We start from the raw sequence: 22,862 nt of genomic DNA, 5'->3' as shown, positions 1-22,862 counted from the left end.
GTGGCTGGAATGTTAAATTTAACATCTGTGTTAACTCTGGGCGAGGGAGGGAGGGCGCGGTAAGTGCCTGTTAATATGGGAGGTGTTGACTTGTTCCCCCCGCTGGGTGTACGGTCGCGCGCGCGCGTGGGTTCGTTAGGTTAAGATGGTCGAGGTGTCTTTCCAGCTCTCTCTCTCTCTCTCTCTCTCTCTCTCTCTCTCTCTCTCTCTCTCTCTCTCTCTTAGCCTTCGTACGCGAGGGGTAGAGGTATCGTACGCTTGGCTATCTTACGGCTCTCTTGCTTAACCTTGTTGGGGGGGGGGGAGGAAGTTATCGTACTCTTGGCTATCGTATGACCCTCTTGCTTTGCCTTCGTACGCGAGGGGGAAAAGTTATCGTACTCTTGGCTATGTTATCACTTGCTTAGCCGTCGTACGCGAGGGTAAAGTTATCGTACGCTTGGCTATGTTATCACTCTTGCTTAACCTTCGTACGGGACCGTAAAGTTATCGTACCCTTGCTATGTTATCACTTGATTAGCCTTCGTACTCGAGGGTAAAGTTATCTTATTCGGCAATGTTATCACTTGATTAATAATAGTATTTAGGGTAATGTTATCGTACTCTTGGTATGTTATCATTTCATTAATCATCGTACTCAGGGTGAAGTTATCGTACTCTGCATGTTATCATTTCATTAATCATCGAACTCAGGATGAAGTTATCGTACCGATGGCTTTGTTATCATTTCATTCATCATCGTACTCAGGGGTGACGTTATCGTACCCTTGGCTTTATCATTTCATTAATCATCGTACTCAGGAGTGACGTTGTCGTATTCTTGGCTGTGTTATCACGTTGATTATTCTTCGTACTCGAGAGAAAAGTTATCGTACCCTTGGCTCTATTATCCCACCCTTGCCTGATCATCGTATTCAAGGTGAAGTTATCGTACTCTTGTCTATATCATTTGATTAGCCTTCGTACTGGAGAAAAGTTATCGTACCCTTGGCTCTATTATCCCACCCTTGCTCGATCATCGTACTCAAGGTGAAGTTATCGTACTCTTGGCTATATCATTTGATCAGCCTTCGTACTCGAGAGAAAAGTTATCGTACCCTTGGCTCTAGTATCCCACCCTTGCTCGATCATCGTACTCAAGGTTGAAGTTATCGTACTCTTGGCTATGATATCATTAGATTAGCCTTCGTACTCGGTGTCAAGTTGTCGTACCCGAGGGTATGTCATCAACGAAGATACGCGGTGAAAGATCCCGTTGCGCGCGCCGGCCGCCGGAGTACATCGTACGTTATATACTTGCGCATTGCGCGCCTGGACTGTGGCAGGGAGAGGCCAGTCTACCATCTCATGAATATTCATGGCAGCTGTGGGCAGCTGGCCTCTGTCAGCAGAAATATGTACTTGTTACAGGAAGTGTGTGTGAGAGAGAGAGAGAGAGAGAGAGAGAGAGAGAGAGAGAGAGGAGAGAGAGAGAGAGAGAGAGAGAGAGGTGGCCGGGTGTTGTATATTATATATATATATTATATATATATATATATATATATATATATATATATATATATATATATATATATATATATATATATACAATGTACATGATGACGTATTTACAGCGCTATAATAATTTCGTTAAAAGATATATGTAGTCCACGTCATCCAGTGTCGTCAACTTTCAAAAAAAATATGGCGGGATTTTGCTCGATCGCCGATATGATTTGGGAGCGGAGTAGTCTGGGCGTCACTGGAGCCAGGGACAAGATTCGGGACTGGATATGGGATATATATAAACATATTCACAACATCCCATGGATTCCCAGGTGGGGGCCTCGCTGTCTCGGGGCATACCAACCACAGAAAACGGTCACAATGATTGGATGATGATACACATTTCACCCGCTGTTCTACTTTGGTCGCCGTTTCCCCCCATTGTACGGAGAGTCCCGTGCGAAATTCCATTCAGTTTCGCGTTGATCCAATGGCTGGAGAAAGTGTGACCCTGTCATGTCTGGGTCCCGGGGTTTTGGTGTTGTGCGCCGTTTTCTTTGTGTGGTTGTCGACCGGAAACTCGTGTATATCCGCTCAAACAACCTCGTCTTTGTTCTCAATCTACGAGGCACAAAGGAAGGGCCGGTTCTTAAGGAAGTGTGAATATTTTGCCATGGAAACTCTGTGGGATATATGAAGTCACTTCCTGTCAAGTAAGTTCCTGCTTCTAAGCTGTAGGCCAGCCTAATTGTCAACCGTAATTGTCAAATGACCATTAAAAAAAAATGCTAGAATTTTGTGTGAAAGAAAAAAAAAAGCTAAATTAAGCCATTAAGACTAGGTTACAAAATGACCTGTGTGATGCATTGCTCTTGTTCACCAGTATAGCTGTCTCTTGCTGCAATTGTCCCTGTGATGTGGATGGTGAGGAAAACTGATATACATCCCTACCGCCATTTTTTTTTTTTTTTTTTTTGTGTGTGTGTGTGCTATCCTTAGTTAGTTTGTAATCGCTGCAGCATTGGCCACGCCTCCCCAGTCCATATTTAATAGTCAGAACAGCTTTCAGACTCCTGGTACGCAGTCTCTGGCTGAAGCACACACGCCCCCCCTCATCAGCATTAGAATGAGGTAAAGCGAGCATGATTAAAGGCTAAATCAGAGAGGTCTTGGGTTACCTCCCCCTGTGGCGTCTCTGAGGTGTGGCCTCCACTGGAACATGACATTGGTGAGAGTTATAAACATCTCGAACAAACATCCTTGCAAGGTGCAATGAGCTAGCCTTCATAGGATGCAGGCGTTCACGTCAAATGTTATCTGACAACGCAGACACAGGTTTGTGTCTCAAGGTCTGCCTTAAAGGGTCTGTCAGTTGCAGTCTTCACATTTCTCTCTTGAACTGCATCATCCTCCCTCTTTCTTTTATCTGTGTCCTCAGGGATATCAGCCATGGAACTCATGCAATCGAATGAGTCGATCGAGGTTATACAGTAACTTAGTCAGAGCATGTGTTTCTGTCTTAAATTTCTCTTTCATGCCTTGAACTTCTCCAAGGATATGCATCAGAAATATGAGAGGCATGTAGTTTTTTGCCTCGTCAGCATTACTCTTAACTTCACAACACTCTTATAGTTGTCAAACTCATGATTTCATTACACTTTGATCATTATTACATTTCACTACACTGACACTGTCTTTGTACTTCTAAATTCACTCCGTTATCATCATCTTTACACCACTTCACAAATCTCTCGCTATCAGCACAATTCACACTTTACTACACTCTCATTATCCTGTCACTTCACTACACTCTCATTGTTTATACACTCTTAATTTCACTACACTCTCATTACCATTACATATAATGTCACTTTCCCCATCTGCACGCTTCACTACACTCTCATTTTCCTTATACTTCGCAACACTTTCCTCATCACACTTCATCCTCATCATCTTTATATACTGACTGATCTCAATGTATTATGTTGCAGATGCCGATGGTTTCAACAGAGCAATAGGGAGGTCCACCTGAAACTGTCACTATGAAGACAAATGCTGCTGAGTACTTCAGTAGCTTAACACCACTCAAAGGTTAGCTTCATAGATTTTATTTTAACTTTTAAGGTGTATATTATGGTTTGCACAGGAGGATGTGTTGATGGCTGTCTTTTTATGTTTCTGTTGTTTTCATGTTGGTCCGCAGTTGGTGTTCAATGTTCTTAAAGAAGAAATTGCGTGCAGGCAGTCACACAAATCATGTGCTTTATTTTTTAACAAGCCCTTGTTGGATGGGAAGTTATTAGATGATATGCAGATGAAAGTTATCAGCTGCATTGTGATACTGCACTGGAAATGAACTTTGTGGCTTATTTACATATGTTTTTGATATAATGTTTGTATTTCAATATCTCATGACAAGCCTCAACAATTTATAAGTGAATGCTGGTATTCTACTGTACATAAAAGATTCCTGTCCATCCAAAAACTCATTCTGAAATACTTTTATCAGTGTTTAAGGACAACTATATAGAGGGAAGTAATAGGCTCATGTGCAGAAATGTGGGCAGATCTCGCTAACTCTTCTCCCTCGGCAAGCTAGTAAAATTTTGGTTATTTCACATAATTTGGGCTAAATTGAATCTTCAGGAAGAAGACATTATCATAGGAAAAAATTTGCTGTGTGATGATACTGTTAAAAAAGTTGTAAAGTGTTTGATAATCAGAGAAAGACACTAACAGACAAATTTTTAAACTCGGGATGACCTTCAAAAAACTGGATATTCTGTGGTGGGGCTTATCCCAGTGGGAACCTTAAACAGGATGGTAAAGGATTCCCTGCTCGATGTATTGTTTACCAGATTTATTATTATCTTTAGTTATGTGGAATTATTCTTGGCTGGGCAGGTTAAATGGAGGCCACCATTTGGTGCATTTTGCATGGACACAATAACCCTTGATAGGCATTGGAACTTAAATATGGAACTTACATATATTTTTTTCTATCATTGGTAATTATTGAGAGTATTTATAAAGAATATTCTTATTATTGATTACTATAAGAGGTAAGGAACTTCAGGACCATTTTAAGTAATGCATAAGGTAGATAATATACAAGAAAATTTCCTCAAATGTTGAATTTTCTTCAGATTCTTTTGTCTGTATGTTATTCATCCATGCGTATCTGACCGATTTCTTTAATATTTTAGCTGAAGGACAGTCACCTGCAAGCAGCCTCTATGAGGCCCATGTGCAGAATGGCAGATCTGGCAGGTGTCATTGCTGTCCATATGGGTACCACATTGACCTGGACTTCGTCCGTTATTGTGAAAGACTTGCTCAGGTTTGAACTTCAATTTGCTATGTATTTTCATGTACAGTGAACCACCACTTATGATAAACTCAGGTAACTGTGAGGATTTGCTATATATCATTTCAACTGTTAATTTGAGATTGATTCATTGAAGTCTACATTTTTTATGGTATTGATACTTGCTTAGGGTTCCAAAAATGACCATCCTACCCTTCGGCATCTGAAAAAACTGAAACGTGCTCGTCGCAGGCAGACCAAGTCTATGGAAGTGCTTCTTGGTATCTCTACTGGTAAAGAAAATGAGACCCAAGAACAGCAGCAACCCCACACTAAACTTGAGATTGTAAGTATACATTAATCACAAGATTTGCAAATATAGTGTGAGTGCTAGTTTTGCTGATATAGAAATGTTATGCTGAAAACGTCTGTTGATAAGAAGTGGAGTCACCTGATGGGTAGGATCTTAGGCTTTGGGTAATGAAGCATTTTAGATTTATGGGATGAACTGTTAGGTTTCTTTTGCATATCTTCATGTATTCAAAGAATTATTACTCAGGGAGGTTTCCAGTGGATTGAGGTGTTCTTAAAAGACTATCCATGTGAGTTAGGTTAACAGGTTTTGAAGCAGATTTCCTATAACTTTGGAGAATAATAACTGCACCCTTTTGAAAGAATGTTTCAAGTGAAAAGAAAGAAGTTATATTTGTGTATTTGCTTGGCTCAGTGTTTGGTTTTGATACCTTATCTTTTGGGGCTTTTGCCCTAATACAAATGGGTAACAAAATTAAGTTTAAGAAGAGAAGGGTATTCATGATGTTTTGTTTAATTTGCTCATGAGGAGAAAATTACTTTATTTTAGTTCAGGGCATATGAAGCAGATGATGGAAACTGCAGAGAATTCTGTAGGACCTGGTTGTGGATAGGGGGCTGTGGTTTCAGTGCATTCCACATTACAGCTAGAGAATGGATGTGAGTAATTAAGGCCTCTTCTTCGTCTGTTCCTGATGCTACCTTGCTAACGTAGGAAACAGCAACAAGCCTGAAAGAAAGGTAAAAAGAAGTTTCAGGAGCATTTGAAAAGTTATCACACAAGATTTTGCTGTTAAAATTTGTTTTCCCTTTATTTTTTCCTCTCTGTTGCTTAGTTTCTTTTTTGATTGTTCATTGCGGTAGTCAGTGGTGGAGTAACATTTTTCTCTAATGGTGATGACCCTCAACATTTTCTAACATTAGATTTAATGAAGAAAGGTTGTAGGTGTTCAGAGAAAAGTACATAGTTGAATCATATCTTGCTATTCATATCCAAGCTAATTAAAGTATGGCTATTATATTTATATGTTCCTCCAGTGCCCTGATTCACTAATCTCTTTACTTGTTTTTCTTGTGTAAATGAGTTGATTGATGCTCCATTTCGTAGAATACCAAAAAATAGTTCTTGGGTGGAAATAAGTGACGTGCATCCTTACCTATTACTAATATGTCAAGGTGAAAAATAAGGAGGAAGAGAGAATGTTAGGTGGTAATAGGCTGAAAACTCTTACATGTTTAGATTTTGGGCAAATTATTTTCAAAGGGACTGCACAGATATGCTTGTTTCTACCAAATAAGGCATAGTGGCTTAGTGGCGCTGGAGTTACTAAAAGTGATAACAAAGGAACCAGTTTGCATAGATGTAGTACAAATTATACACTCATGAAATTTATGTAGCAGTAGTAATGTCATGGAGTATAATATGAAAGTATTCTATGGATAGTTTTCCTACTGATCTAAGAGTGCTGTTCAGAGACAGCATTGCACAACTACCGGAATAGTTTATTTTTATCACATACACTTGAGTAGATTATGTTCTGAACCTTAGGAAAAGCACCAATTTAACGGGGGTTTTCTCATGATTATAGCAGATAAACTAGATCTGACATTACTCACTTTTGAGGAGGTTGATACATAGCTTTTTATTATTATTATTATTATTATTATTTTTTTTTTTTTTTTTTTTTTTTTTTTTTTTTTTTATACTTTGTCGCTGTCTCCCGCGTTTGCGAGGTAGCGCAAGGAAACAGACGAAAAAAATGGCCCAACCCCCCCCCCCCCATACACATGTACATACACACGTCCACACACGCAAATATACATACCTACACAGCTTTCCATGGTTTACCCCAGACGCTTCACATGCCTTGCTTCAATCCACTGACAGCACGTCAACCCCTGTATACCACATGACTCCAATTCACTCTATTTCTTGCCCTCCTTTCACCCTCCTGCATGTTCAGGCCCCGATCACACAAAATCTTTTTCACTCCATCTTTCCACCTCCAATTTGGTCTCCCTCTTCTCCTCGTTCCCTCCACCTCCGACACATATATCCTCTTGGTCAATCTCTCCTCACTCATTCTCTCCATGTGCCCAAACCATTTCAAAACACCCTCTTCTGCTCTCTCAACCACGCTCTTTTTATTTCCACACATCTCTCTTACCCTTACGTTACTTACTCGATCAAACCACCTCACACCACACATTGTCCTCAAACATCTCATTTCCAGCACATCCATCCTCCTGCGCACATCTCTATCCATAGCCCACGCCTCGCAACCATACAACATTGTTGGAACCACTATTCCCTCAAACATACCCATTTTTGCTTTCCGAGATAGTGTTCTCGACTTCCACACATTTTTCAAGGCTCCCAAAATTTTCGCCCCCTCCCCCACCCTATGATCCACTTCCGCTTCCATGGTTCCATCCGCTGACAGATCCACTCCCAGATATCTAAAACACTTCACTTCCTCCAGTTTTTCTCCATTCAAACTCACCTCCCAATTGACTTGACCCTCACCCCTACTGTACCTAATAACCTTATTATTATTATTATTATTATTATTATTATTATTATTATTATTATTATTATCATTATTATTTAGTATAGTGTTTTCTTGGTATGAAGATATATTTTGTTTAAGTAGGAGCTAACAGGTATCATAAAATTTCATTTTTACTGACTTGATGTTAGTGAGTAAAGCTTAAGGTACAGAGGAAGTACAATGGATACACCTTAGGCGTATACCAAACATTTGTATTTGCAAAGGTTTCATGGCTGATCAACATTGGTCTTGGTGCTTATTTAACATCTATGATTTCTCTGCAAATACTCTAAGGTCTTTAGCATTTGAACATGTGATGATTAGGAACTAGGGAAAATTTTGCATATACTGCCTTCTTGAGAATATGAGAATAGGCATACATGATGTGTAAGTTACGTGAACCATTTCATTATAGGGAAATAGTTTTTTCTCAAGCTGATTTTGTTTCTAGATTGAGGAGCCATTAAAATATGATAGCCTGAGTAGAGATGCATCATCTCTTGCAAGGCGTACCCAGTCTATGCGAGAACGAACACCACCACCACCTCCACCAAGGCGATGCACTACCCCCATAATGTCTGGGCCACCTCCAGATGTTATTAACACAACAAACTCTAGTCCTGCATTAAATACTAGCTCCAATATAGATGCTAGTGAAGCTCTTCAGGTAAGGAATTACAGTTAAACTTGGTGCATGTAAATATAACCTTTGATGTTGGTTTGGACATTTCTCCCTAGTAACTCCCATATTGAGAGTTGAATGTGAATTAAGCTTCAGGGATGCTGCTTGGGATATTTCTCTCTAGCAAGTCCCATATTGAGGGTTTTATGACTATTAGCTTGATAGAGAGGCAGAAAAGCCAGCAATGACCGTAGTAAGGGACATATAATTCAATGATTGAAATTCTTTATTATCTTTATCGCATGATAGGTCATGCTACACAATATGGTAGAATTGATTTTGCCATTTAGCAGGACATTTTATGGATCAATGGGGAGATTTATTTGGATTATATGTCATAAAGGCTGTAGTGTATTCTAAATGGGAACTAGAAGTAGCCATTGTGATCCTTATTTTGCCAGAAACTTTAATGTATTTTGATATCATCCCTAGGTAACTATTGAGCATCTTTTCAGTGTCACACTTTGATGAAACAGGTCCATATTTAGTACTACAAGTACATGCAATATTAAGTATTAGTATTTATTTACAGTTAGCCAGTGGAGTTATCGATGATGTATTATTATTTTGACTTTATTTCTTGCTTAGGAGGCAGTGATGGATTTTGAGGAAATGTTGGAGAACACCCGTGAAAAGCATAATTTCAAGAACCGATCGGAGACTTTGCCGCCAAACATTCCTTCACTTGATCTATTACACCATACTCCTCCCCTCCAAACACACTCTGTTAACCCTAAAGTTGGGGTGGGAGTATCACGTTCTCACTCTCTTCCCAGACAATGTAAGTTATTTGTCCAGGTTTTAAGAGGAAGCTTGAATTAATATCTACCTGGCATACTCATTATGTACTTGTTTTTACCAGCATCAGTGAAGATTTCACATTATCTTGCTATATATTATTACTAGTTTTACAGAATTATAAGAAATATTGAATGGAATGTTTTCCTTCTTTCGTATCATGTTTACATGGTTTTGATAGACCATTCATTTGGAGAAAAGCCTGATACTGCCAACGTCATTTGATTACTTACCTTCTGACTCTATGTTTTTAGACTTCCCCATATTTTCTAAGGTTGTTTCGTAGCATGAAGGCTGCTTTTGCTTTTTGTTTTGTAGCATTGTCTCGTATTAACTTAAAGGCAGAGGCTTCATTATGAAGTTTAGGGAAGTGACATACCTTCATTATATGTGTATTTTTACTGGATTTTTACATTAGCACAGTTTGTAATACTATTAGAGAAGTTTTAGGTGAAACTATGGTATGATTTTGATTTCTGTGTGTAGAAAATGTCCATTTAATTGGATTTTTCATTTGTATAGATAATGTTTTTCATAATTCTCGTTTCTGCATATTGGATTTGAAATGTAAAGTGGAGTTGAGATAAAAAGTAAATTTAGAATGGTGATGGTAATGGAAAAAATCTAGTTGTTTGTTTCATAGATTTGCATAATTCAAGTTTTTCAATGATCCGTTTGATAATGGCGTGAGTTGGGTACAAGCATGTTGATGATAACTTCAGTATCATATGATTTATTAGGCTTGTTGTATATGATTATATAACCTTTTGCATTATTAATTTGACCCTCTAAATTTGAGGAATTGTTCTCATTTTAAAGGTGTCAGTATGATAAGTTAAGCAGTAGATGTTTATTTGCAACAACTCAAGACTAGAATGAAAATGGTAGTCTGTAGAATTTGATATCGTTAGATTTTGCAGTGTATTACAAGATGAAAATGCTAATTGTCAGAAGTTAGAATTGTTAGATGTCACAACATGAAACTAGATAGGAAGAGGTAGTTTACAAGAGTTAGTAGTTTTAGATGCCACAGTATATTACTAGATTGGGAATTTAGTTTTTTTTCAAAAGTAGATAATGTTGAATTTTACAGCACTTGACTAGAATGAAACTGGTGTCTTTGGATGTAAGTATTGTTAGAAGAAAAGTTTCTGGCTTGAATACACAGAAGAATATTTAGTTAGAATTCATAGTCAGACAAGGTATGTGTGCTCTTTTTCTGCAACCTGTTATTTGTTGAATCTCTTGCTTTTCCTTGCATTGCACAATTTGTTGTGTTGCGCATGTTTTTGTTATGCTTTGGTGTAGTATCACTTTAGATTAAGAAAGGTTGTGGACTTTAATGATACATCAAATATTTTATTACAGTATAACAACAGGTATAGAAAGCCCGTAAGGAAGAGTAGGATTGACTATACTGCCAGTGTTGTGAATGTAATATTAGTTGCTTGTTCTTCCTGATTATATGAAATGATCATTAGTTTGTGGAGTTGACGATGATGTGTTCTAAAACAAATTACTAAGTCTAAAATGTTCTACATTGCAGTATTGTAAAATCAGCAGGACTCCTAATGGAGAAAAATATCATTAAAACTTTCTTGCTCTTATGAAACTAGAAGAAATATGATTGTAAAATTTAGCATTAAGGATATTTACTTTCAGGTGATAGTGTGAACATTCATATTATATAGATTACAGTGAATGTCCGGGTAGGAAGAGCGGATGGGAGCGCAGCTGAGTATTTCAAGAAAGAGGATGACAGTGTTAGTAATTAGTTAGTCAGTTTGTTTGACATTTGTGTGGCCTAAGTTAGTGTCTGAAGTGGTAGAATGAGGGGGGAGGGGGTTGGTTATTCCATGTGTGGCGAGGTGGCGATGGGAATGAATAAAGGCAGACAGTATGAATCATGTACATGTGTATATATGTATATGTCTGTGTGTGTATATATACGTATACATTGAGATGTATAGGTATGTATATTTGCGTGTGTGGACGTGTATGTACATACATGTGTATGTGGGTGGGTTGGGCCATTCTTTCGTCTGTTTCCTTGCGCTACCTCGCTAACGCAGGAGACAGCGACAAAGCAAAATAAATAAATGAAATAAAGTTAGTGTCTGAAGTGGTAGAATGTATTTATAGTGGCCTTTGATAAAAGCATGGGGAACAAAAACTGAATGTTTGAATTACTGAGGTATACTTCAGTTGGCAAGTTGTATGAAAGAGAAGTGATTGAGAGGGTGACAGCATATACAAAGCATGTGACAGGTGAGGAGCACTTTGGCTTTAGGGGAGGTTTAGACAAAGAAATATAAAGAACTTGGTTAATGTGTTGGAGATAAAATGTTTGAGGACTATATATGGTGTAAGGATGGTTGATCAAGTAAGAAATAATAGTGTAAGAGTGAGATGTGATAGTAAGTGGAGCATGTATGAGAGCTGAAGAGGCTGTGATGAAAAAGTTTGGATATATTGAGAGGATAAGTAAGGAAAGTATGACTAATGGGATAAACTTGTCAATAGAGGAGGGAAAAAGAAGGGGACACCAAGATGTAAAGGGAAGGATAGCATGAAAGATGTTTTGAAGGCTTGGGGCCTAAACATGCAGGAAAATGCAAGAGAGAGAGAGAGAGAGAGTGAATTGAAGAGATGTGATTTTGTGCAGGACATTATGTTGCCAGTGAGCCGAACCTGGGCAAATGAAGTGGTCAGGGGAAACGATGAAAAGGTCTGTGTTCTTTTTCTTGGTGCTACCTCACTGTAAAGCAGGAAATGGTAAACACGTATGTAAAATAGTTGCAGTCCAGCATTGGCAGCCACTGAAAGAATTGGTCCTCATATGAGGTGAACTGTTCACTTTTGAATGGTCCTCATATGAGACTGACTGCCTTTGAAGGATTAAGAGGGTCTCTTTACCGAAAGGTTGTGTTTGGGGATTGAGACAGCCAGATACAGAAGACAACTTTTTAAAGAGGTATATTGGTAAAGTGTATTATTGCATCACCTGGTTTTAGTAGATATCCTTAATACGGCCCTCACATTGCTTTGCCTTATCAAAAGTGTCAATAGAATCCTTAGTATTACCATGAGTCAGAATGTCTGTAATGTGTTGTAATGATGTTGTAGATTATATAATTTAGGAAGAACTACTGCATGCATCTATAGATTATGTATTGCTTTGCTTCATGTGTTCTTCTATGTAGTTTATAGCATTTATTTGCACCTGCATTTAGATAATGCACTCACTTGTGCTTATACATATGATGCACCTATTTGCACTTAATGTTTGAAATGATTAAGGTTCTAAAAGTAGTTCCCATTGAGAAAGTTAGCCTTCAGATATAAAGAAGAATTCCTCAATAAAACATTTTATTTTCTTCAACGCCGTAATGTTCATCTAATCTTTGAACCTTAGTCATTGCTTTTCTCCTGTTTTTGGAAATGTACTATGAAGATGTGTTCGTAATCTGTCTTGTGTGATACGCTGCAGAAACCTTATTAAACAGTAAGTCAGACTTCCAACAGGAGTATTCATCTCCTTAGCTTTCAGTCACCACCCCATATGATTGATTTAGATGCAATTTGTTCAGCCATAAGTTAGCTTTGTTAAGTATGTTTGTCAGTTGGATGGTAGCGTCCATAACTGCTGGTAACACATCAGCTTCCTCTGCAGTGCATCGTTTCTGTTTTCTTTACGTTGATTTCTTGGAAGGAAAGGTAGATTGTTACTCTTGGGAGAAAAGGAGAACTTTTAGAGAAAAGCTGAATGTAAATCATCTCAAATTTCACGAATGATAAAATATAAAATATAGCTTGAATCACTGAAAGAATGAAGTTCATTACAGTTTGCAGCATATATGAATTCTATCTCTGACGCCTGTTCCCTTCAGGAACTCCATCAGAGGATGGCCACGGCAAATGTCTCCATAACTGGTGAACAGCAGTGCCACTTTTTAGCCTTTAGTGCATCATAACATGAATTATGCATCTTTAATTGTTCACAAACTTCTCAGAGATCAAAAGCTTTGCAACAGTTGCAAGCTTTTTGTGCCCTACAGTCCATGCATACTTTAGAACATGTACCAGCTTCCCGAGTTTATTAGTTTTTACATGTTGCTTGAGCTTTTCAAGTATGACTTGCAGCCAGAGTTTTGCCTTGAAAGACATTTAAAGCAAGAATATTTTTTAAAGGATTAAGATGCCTATGTAATTCTGTTGCCTTCAATTCAACTTATCAGTAATGTTGTGGTTAGATTATTCAAAATCTAAAGGTTCAGGTTCTTGATGTTTTAGATTGATTTTGAAATGGGGTACATGTATATTTTGCCCATCCTGTAGCTGCCTGAAATAAAGCTCAGTTTCAAAGAATAGGGGTTAGAGCAAGTTATGATTACAGTTTTTTCTTTCAAATGTTTCTGGATCTGTTTTAAGTAGACGTGTTGACAGCTAAGGAAAATTGTCAACTCTGTGTTTTTATTTCTGTATTCTTTGGCATTTGCAGTGTATGATGTCATTGGACATATGTTCGTAGGACTTGAAAATATCATCACTTTCATGCTAGCCCTCGTGTTTGATGAATATGTTGTGCTTACAGAACTTTTTTATTGAAATATAAAGTTATAAAGCTCAGGGTCTTGGAATAATGAATACTGAACTGAAGAAGTGGTTGGTGTGTTACCTGCAACTTGGGATGGTACCACCTGCATATTAATCAAGCCACTTTGTGGTTGGATTAGTGAATCACAGTTAGTATGGAATGTGATTCATGAATGCACAGTGGTTTTTGGTTGAAGGGGTAGTGCTATTCTGTTAGGTTTTCTGACTTTAATTCGGTTTATGCTGCCATCCACTTTGACAGTTCACGGACAAATGTTACATGTATTTTCCAAGTACAGGAAGAAATCTTATGATTCATAACAGCTTTTTGTGTGTAGCATATAATATTGACTCTCATATTTCTGCTTTTTTTCCCCGTTACCCCATTTCCCTGTGACCCTGTCCTTGACTAATCCTTTCCTGATATTCCATCACCTTTCATCTTGTACCAACCATGTCTTTCTGTCTCTGTTGATGACCTTCATCTTTCTTGAGTCTGGAATTGTATTTTATGATATAACTAAGTACCTCACCTTTTGATATCATTATTATTATTATTATTATTATTATTATCATTACTTCTCGATTTTGTGAATATTCCATGTGCATTTTCCCCTTCCCCATTACGTACTGTCCATGTCATTTTTAATTATTTCATTATTTTTGCTGAAACAATGCCTATCTTTTCCCACGAATTGCTTATAATTGCTCCTTGGTAATTTAAATCCATATTAATCAATTTTGTCTGGTATATTGTGTTCATTACTCTTTGTATTCATATATCTTTTTGTGTTCTGCTCTTTGTGTACTGCATTATCCTCATTCTTCATGATTCATTTTTTTGCTTATCTGCATTTATTCTTCTTGTTTACAATATTGTTTATCATATTTCTTTGTCTTTTCGTATGCTGTATCCATCATTGTTTTGCTGCCACTTTTTCTTGTTCACTTTTCCTTTTCTTCATGTTTATGTGCACGCATTCATATGCATATATTTATCCTTCCCAAGTACCAGTCTTATATATTCCTATGTTTATACTGTATATATATATACATATATGTATATATGTGCTTTGCTTTTGTTGTTTCGTCTCTGTACCCTTGCTGTGCACTTGTTGTAATGATACACATATGCTTTGTCCATTGTTTGTCCCTAATTTCTGTTTTGCTCTTCTGATTTGCCCATAATTCCACCTCCCTGCTCTCGCTTGTAACCATATCTCAGGGTTTAACAGGTCTTATTCACCTCTGTCGTATCCTATATCCTCTCTGCCCTCTCCTACACTCCACCCTTATGGGCCCCTTAGGGCTGATGAGGGCAGCACACAGATGGCGGTGCTTAGAGTGTTGCGTCGTGGGTGGTCCAGAAACACTCTTGGTGACCAGAAGCCTCGCCACGCCATGGAAGGCTCATGTGAGTCTGGTTAAGGGGTAGGGTTCTTTGTCGTTAGCCGTGAATGAAGCAGTAAACTGCTAGTATGTATAGATATGTATATTATTTAAGTTTTATTTAGATGGAAGTTGAACCTATTTTCCTTTGAATCTATTGCTTTGAAAAAAAAAAAGATGTTTGAATGAAACTTAAAATTTTGGTCACAGGTGAGTTGAAGGTATAACAGCTTTTATGTTTTGCCAGGAAAATACCTTAAACTGCATTTTGAATGAGAGGCTCAACACTAAATGTAAAGGAGGCACTAGTTTATGACCATTTGTCCGTTTTGTTAATGTTATAACTAAAACTCACCTTTTGACAACTGCACTGAAACATCAGTTCAGCATGCATTACTTGTCTAGCTTATTTTGGATTTCACATCAGAAAACTGTTATATAAGGTTGAAGGAATGTGTATGGAGCTTCTCTTGCTAGTTCACTTCTGGATGGTCTGTTTTTCACAATATTTATTATATTTAGAGGTGTGATATTGAGTACAATTACATACCTTCTTTACGGCTAATCTTCATTAATAGTTTTACCCCATTATTTGCTGTGCACACAAGTTGCTGATTTACCTTTTTTAAAACATTTTACATGGAGTAATTAGCTTTACCTCTTGAACTCTACTGAGTATCTAACATTCCTTACAGACATGTTGAAATAACTCTACTTAACTTGGAGGTAGTAAATGATGGGGGAGCTGTAACACGAGCTTAAATGAACTATGGTAAAAATCAAGCATCTTGTGTACAAGTGGGCCACTTGCCGGTGGGATATGAAAGTATTTTGCTAGATGGTAGGTTATGAATTATACAATATTTTGCCATATCATCGTTAAAGGATGCATAGCCCATTCACTTCACTTTAGCAGCTTTTCTCTTCTTGAGGGCATTCAGTCCAATTATGCAGCCATGTTCATGAGATGTCATGATGCCTCTAGCTGTGTATTTAGTTTGAGGAATGTAGAGTTAACGTCAGTTTGTAGAAAGAGATGGAAATGAAGTTAAAAATCTGATGAATGATTTGTTGTTTATGAGGAACAAAGGATCCAATATAAATGCAGCAGCAGGGGTTATTTTGAAATTGAAAATCTGTCATGATGCTGAAATCATCGCTGAGTACAGGAGAGCCATGCTGTGGTTCTGAATTGTTTTAATTCTTTTATGATTTGTAGATTTCATCGATTTTCTTTATAATCCCCATAATTAGTGTATGTAGCCTTCTCACTAGTAATGTTTGTGTTGGCATGACTCCGTGTTAAAGTTGATACTTACATCTCAAGTTGCTGAACTGTTTCCTCCTACAGGAAATGTTACTTGTTGTGCTTGTCCCACAAGATGCCCCTTTAGATTGCATACTTTGATTTCTTGTCTTCCACTCCATTCTTGCTGGAAGTTGTTCCGTGGCATTGCTTTGGTTGAATGAAAATCTGATGATGACAGAACATTCAGCACATTACTCTTTAGCAAAATGTATTGGGCATAGAAATTAAAAATCAAGATTTATGTAACGAAAACTTGACATACTGTAGCAGTCCATAGGTTGAAAAAAAATTCACCTTATTCATATGATAAGTATTGGAAAAAATTTCATTTCAGTACCAGATGACTCCTCATTACCAAGGCGCCACCAGCGCACCAACTCGACATCCTCCCTGTCCTCCATTTCCTCAGCCTCTGGATACCCAGGTGTGGTATCGTCAGTGGAACCTACAACCCCAGTGTCTACCGCTGCTGGGGGAGCTGCTATCACCAATGGGCTTGGTCCTCCTGATGTGGGAATGATACAACAAGTAAGACCAAGTGGAAAAACGAAAAACGACAACACTGATCCTGGATAGTAGTAGCAGAGGCATACTTAAGGAATTGGCACTTAATGAATGTAGAATAACTTAATTATGGATGCAAACTAAGACACAACATTAACCTTAAGACAAGCTCACATTTTGAAGTTAGGTGATGATAGATTATAGAAATGATTGAAAATTGATTTTTGAATGGGGAAAATTACATACATATAATCTGTTTAAAGTAGCTAACATAGACTGCTTCTGTATGGTGCCAAAACAGAATATAACAGACACATACCCTATGTAGAGGAAATACTGTACTTATCATTTGCTTTTAGACTTGATGGCAGGTCTGAAGGTAGTTGAATGATCGTGTCGGATGTCCGGAGTAGGATTTTGATACAGTTGCATTCATCTATGTTCATAAAATGAAATTAAGTGAGGGATTTTTTTCAAACATGGATTAAACGGAAAAAAGTATAGCTGTATAGATGTTTTTTATTGAAGCCATATGAAATAATTCATTATTTTATCTTCAGTATAGCCAGCATTGATTATTGTGCTTACCATACATGGAAGACTATAAGATTTCCACAGCCATCGTCTAATTTGAAGGAATACAGTATACTACCTTCAAACTTGCCATGAGGTCTCTGTGTGGTAGAGAATAAGAATTATAGGGTGGAGGGTAGTTTGTAAGAATCATAAGAAGAATGTACAAATAGTTTATGCAAAGATGCGCAGGTAATGTAGCATTCAAGTTTAGATGCTGTGCTTTTGTGCAGATTTAATACAGCTTAAGAGTTTGGTGTGCAACTACTTTTATGTATGTGCTGAATTGCCTCTAGAGATTGGTGCTTAAGGTAAACAGTCTGCCTAGTGTGAAAATTGAAGAAGAGTTTTACGGTTTGAATTGCACCAAATAAAGTACTACCAATATGCTCATCACTCTCCCTTCTCGTATATTTCTTTTATTCATGAGTTTTGGAGTTGCATATCAGTAACAACTTGGTAGAAGAAGTTGCCGTAGGACAGTTAAATAAGGATGTGATTTTTCTGTGGATCCATAATATCTGTATGATCATCCTAGAAGGCAAGACAGTGAGGTTTGTTGATGATGCTTCAAAGAGTTTGGAAAATGTTCTCAGATACATACAAAATAATAAGCTAAACTCCCTGCTTTTCACTTTGAATTCATCAGAGAACATTTTGACTTTTTGGTGTTTTAGATATCTGGGAGTGGACATGGCAGTGAATGGAACCATGGAAGTGGAAGTGATTTGTAGGGTGGGTGAGAGGAGGAAGGTTCTGGGAGCACTGAAGAATGTGTGGTACGACATCATTATCTGGGAGGGTATAGATGGGTATGTTTGAAGGTTTAATAGTCCCAGCATTATTATATGGATTTGAGGCATGGGCTATAGATAACTTAGGGTGTGTGGAGGAGGGTGGGTGTGTTGGAAATGAAATGTTTGAGGACAATACGTTGTGTAGGGTTGCTTGATCAAGTAAGTAATATAAGGATAAGAGAGATGTGTGGTTGAGAGAGCTGAAGAAGGTGTTTAAACATATAGAAAGACTGAGTGAGGAAGGGTTGACAAAGAGGATATATGCACCAGACATGGGGGAAAAAGAACAGGGAGACTAAACTGGAGATGAATGGATGGAGTGAATAACATTTTGAGTGATCAGGGCCAGAGCATGCTGGAGGGTGAAAAGCATGCACAGGTTAAAGTGAATTTGAACTTTGTTGTTTATAGGGGTCAGTGTTCTATTAGTGGACTGAACTAGGGCATCTGAAGCATCCAAGGTAAACCATGGAAAGTTTTATGGGGCCCTAATTGTGGATAGGGCGCTGTGTTTTCAAGACCTTACACGTGGAAGCTAGAGAATGGATGTGAACGGATATGACCTATCTCTATCTGTTCCTGGTGCTATCTCGCTAATGTGGGAAAGGGCATTCAAATATAAAAGAAAAGAGAAAAAGTTTTTGGATTTAGGTTCACATTTTCCATTTTGTTCTTTGGTGACTGATCCCCCCACTCCCACCCCACGCCCCACCACCACCACCATAATGAGGTAACATCGGAGACAGATGACTCGTAAATACTTGAATGTGTTTGCTTTTTCTAGATGAGTGATATCAACCATAAGATTGGCTTTTATGTGAAATTTTTGCAGCTTGTTGCCTGTCTTGCCCACACTGGTTGTTTTCTAATTTTTTCTTATAAGACATACATTTGTATCCTTGTTCAGCAGGCCTCTTGCAGTGACATCTGCAAGTGTTGTACAGTGTGAAGCTGATATTTCCTCTGTCAGAGGCTAGTTTTCCTCTGTTTTTTGTTGTTTCCTCTCATCTTGTCAACTATCTCATTTGGATTTCACTCAAAAAATTTTCTTTATTCTATAACTTCTGCTCTTTTTTTTTCTGCAGCAATTTGTTCTTTGAGTTTCTCTCATTGCATGTCTTTCAGTTTTCCTGTACCTTTTATTTGCCTTTTCCTTAAAAAAATTTCATGTGTCTCTTGCTTCTCTTGTATCTCTGCTTACTATATTTATTCCTTATTTTCTCTTGTATGTACTGTATTTCAACACCTTTTTCTGCCTCTTTTTTTCTTATCGTTCTCAAGATGCTTGATTTTTTATTTTTATTTTTGATTGCCGGTCCTTAGAAACTGTAAGGAAATAAGGTCAGGTTTTGAGAAGGGAGTTTGATCATATTCTTAAGCCCAAATCTTTCAGCCAAGCTGCATTTACCATAGTGTAAGCATTTCGAATGGATTCACATAATTGCCAGCAGAATTAGCTTGAGTTTCCATTACCCCATGGTTGAACAGTTTTGTTTGAAGTGGCTTTACAAAACTCGGCCTCAAATGCAAGGTTCACTTTAACTGATACAGCTGTGCAGTTTACAAAGATATGGCGTCATCCTGTATTCTGTCGTAATCTGCACGGTGGTAATTGGGAGTATTCATTTTGTGAGTTTGCCTTGTTGGGCATTTTCTGGGTATGTTCCATCCTTATCTGTTCCTTACCTGTCTGGTTACCCACCCTCTCTAAAGCAAATGCAATAAAGCTGTAAACTGCACAAAATATAGCACTCACTACAATCACTAGCAGCCTAGCAACCACAAATGCTCACCACATTTGCAATGAAACAAAAATCCTCTCAGTGCAATCCCACATCACTGTGCCCAGGTCTCACTTTGTTGCAACATCAGTAGAACTCTTATGTTCAAACCACTCCATGAGTACCCACCAGCCTCCACTAGCCATACCCATGCCATACACTCCAGCAACCTCTGCCCACAGATATTAGTGAAAAAAATGAACACATTTGTGTACGCCACCTACCAAACATGAAACATTCATTATTTTCAACACCCCCCAAATACGTCCATGTGAATCAACAGTACTTGAAACACATGCCACATTATAGAACCTACAGTCTTGCTTCCACCTATCACTTTAAGCATACAAACATAGAAGAGACCATACACAAGACCATTTCTGATTATGCTGTCACCACCCAGCTGAAGACAAAAAACTATTAACCTCTGACATCCCATTACTAGCTATGGTATTTCTTCCTTCAGAGATCTCTGAGCACATTGCGTACTATCTGAGCATCATGGAAATTCCATAAAGGGATCCTAGGATTACAACAGCCTGTTATTGTGGGATATTACAACCCCAGTCTGAGGATTTAACTAGGATATGAATCTACCCAGATTAGAAGTGACATCGTATGGCATAAGATTCCGAAGTAAGCCCAGAAAATTTCTTCAGTATCTTCTTTAAAAAAAAAAGGGGGAATCTCCATTCATCATCTGTTAGACTGAACCTTGTCAATGGTGAAGGGTTGAATCATTGTCTGCCAATTAATGCTTTTGCACCTCCTGCCACCTAGCATATGCCGCTCCACCTCTCAGAGACTCTGGCTGTTCTCAACGCTGCCCGAGGCTGTTCTGCCACTCAGCCAGACTTTGACACCATGAGTGTCACGTCTGCTATGTCTGGAGTCAGCACGACCACACTGCAGGTAGGACAGAGTGAAATAATGTTAACACATAGTGGTTTACACTTCAGGTATGTTTGAGAAGGTCGTGGGTCTCTATATAGGAATTCAGTGTATGTGCCTCGCTCCCCATTAACCAACTTTGTTTTAACTGGTGTCATTGTCACACACACACACAAAAAGGATAAAGTTGGTTGGTCGTGCCAGTGCCAATCAACCTTGTCTAGTTCACTGTTGTAAACGAGAACAGATTTGTAAATCATTAGTTGTTTTTTATATGGCTTTGATTTGAATAACTTAAGCAAGCATAGTGTCATGCATGGTAAGAGAGAAGTAGGTAAAGGGGTGGGTTGCCACTGCATTTGCTGTACCTTTGCTGCTTCAACTACACATATGATTTGTATGTGATATGTTATTAACTCGGGTATACTATTCAGTGAACAGTACTGTAATGACATTCATAGTAGAATAGCATATTGTAAATGTTTTTTCCTTGATGAAAAATTTTGTTTCATATGCATCATTTATGATTTATTTATGGGGCAAGTGACAAACGTGCTATACCAGGTACGTGCACTGCAAGGTAGCTGTCCTTTTGGCTGATGCAGTTGACATATTGTCCCCTTCGACCTCTTAGGTGCCACAGCCAAGACTTGTGTTCATTTCTGTAACACACTTTTATTTTAGTAAAGATGCCTTTGTTGCTTATTACAGTATATTAATAGTATATAGTAAGGAAGTAGGTAATTATTATACATTTCATGCCACTGAAAAAGTTTAAGAGATAGCCAAGGTCAAAGTCCCAAAGTTATGGCAGTCAGTGGTTGCAAAGTATACTGAAGTTTGACTGTATTATCAGTGTGGATTTATTTACATGCTTTAGAAAGTTATATGATGTTTGTCTTACTTATTGTGTATTTGAATGTGAAAAGATGATTCAACACCTTGCACTGGTAGATGTATGCTACGTACATATTGCAGATTATTCCTTAAACCAATGTTTTTCTCAGTCTATCCGTGACCAGATGGCCACAAGCCTGTGTCGACTGAAGGAATTGGAGGAGGAAGTGAGGACAATACCAATGCTTCAGGTATGTCTGGAACATTTACAAGAAATTCATTATTTTTAAATTATGCTGTGTAGAATATTTTTCAAGGTGATGCATTAAAAGTAATTTACGGTATACATATGTTATTCTTGTCTTTCTGTGTCCATTGACACTTTTCTTGTGTAAAAGATGTTCACATTGGCAGTTAGATTCCTGCACATCACCCTTTGGTCATCATTATATATATGTTATTCTTGTCTTTCTGTGTCCATGGACACTTTTCTTGTGTAAAAGATGTTCACATTGGCAGTTAGGTTCATGCACATCACCCTTTGGTCATCACTGTTTATCATTACCTTTTATACCTTCACCATTTTACTTTTTGGAATAATCATTATTTGGCCTTCACTTGCCTTCCACCATTTGTCCATCCATTTGAAATGCTTATTACAGTTTTCATGATTTTCCAATCCTCTTTACGTTCCCTCAATTGTAGAACTGTAATTCAGTTCTCCACTTTATCGACTTTATGTGGTATGATATCTTCTTTCACCACTTCCTCCCATAATTACTCATATTGTTAATGCGACAGTTTCTCAAAAAGTCATCCTGTAGGAGCCTAGGAAGGCAAGTAAACTGTAGGTTGGGGGGAAAGGTATCGTTAATGAGCCTCTCATTTTTGAGATGAAAGGCTTTCAGGATATTGAAGGGTGCATGATTCCTGGGTATGGGAATAGAAAATGTTGAAATATTTGGGAGATGTGAGGGAGAAAATGATCCTTTTGTCCTCTGTGGAAGAAGGGAATGTTCATGCTACTATGTTGAGTTGTCTTTCACTTC

At 38.0% G+C, this 22,862-nt stretch overlaps 1 protein-coding gene across 5 annotated transcripts in view; it reads left to right on the top strand.

Annotated features, from left to right (window-relative positions):
- The window catches only part of LOC139762879 (uncharacterized), a 112,130-nt gene that overhangs the window by 52,959 nt on the left and 36,309 nt on the right, over positions 1–22,862 (top strand). For 2 of the 5 annotated variants that reach the window (XM_071688110.1, XM_071688109.1), the window contains 9 exons: positions 3,477–3,576; positions 4,692–4,825; positions 4,983–5,138; positions 8,108–8,323; positions 8,927–9,119; positions 14,958–15,146; positions 16,765–16,958; positions 20,866–20,997; positions 21,984–22,064. In XM_071688110.1, the coding sequence (XP_071544211.1) occupies positions 3,528–3,576; positions 4,692–4,825; positions 4,983–5,138; positions 8,108–8,323; positions 8,927–9,119; positions 14,958–15,146; positions 16,765–16,958; positions 20,866–20,997; positions 21,984–22,064 (1,344 nt within the window). In that variant the 5' untranslated portion in view covers positions 3,477–3,527. The remainder of the gene's footprint in view (positions 1–3,476; positions 3,577–4,691; positions 4,826–4,982; positions 5,139–8,107; positions 8,324–8,926; positions 9,120–14,957; positions 15,147–16,764; positions 16,959–20,865; positions 20,998–21,983; positions 22,065–22,862) is intronic. The other 3 variants (XM_071688112.1, XM_071688111.1, XM_071688114.1) reach the window with 3 other exon arrangements.

The sequence above is a fragment of the Panulirus ornatus genome, chromosome 45, assembly GCF_036320965.1.
Source record: "Panulirus ornatus isolate Po-2019 chromosome 45, ASM3632096v1, whole genome shotgun sequence".
Classification (NCBI taxonomy): Eukaryota; Metazoa; Arthropoda; class Malacostraca; order Decapoda; family Palinuridae; genus Panulirus; species Panulirus ornatus.
This window is presented reverse-complemented; position numbering and strand designations above follow the sequence as displayed.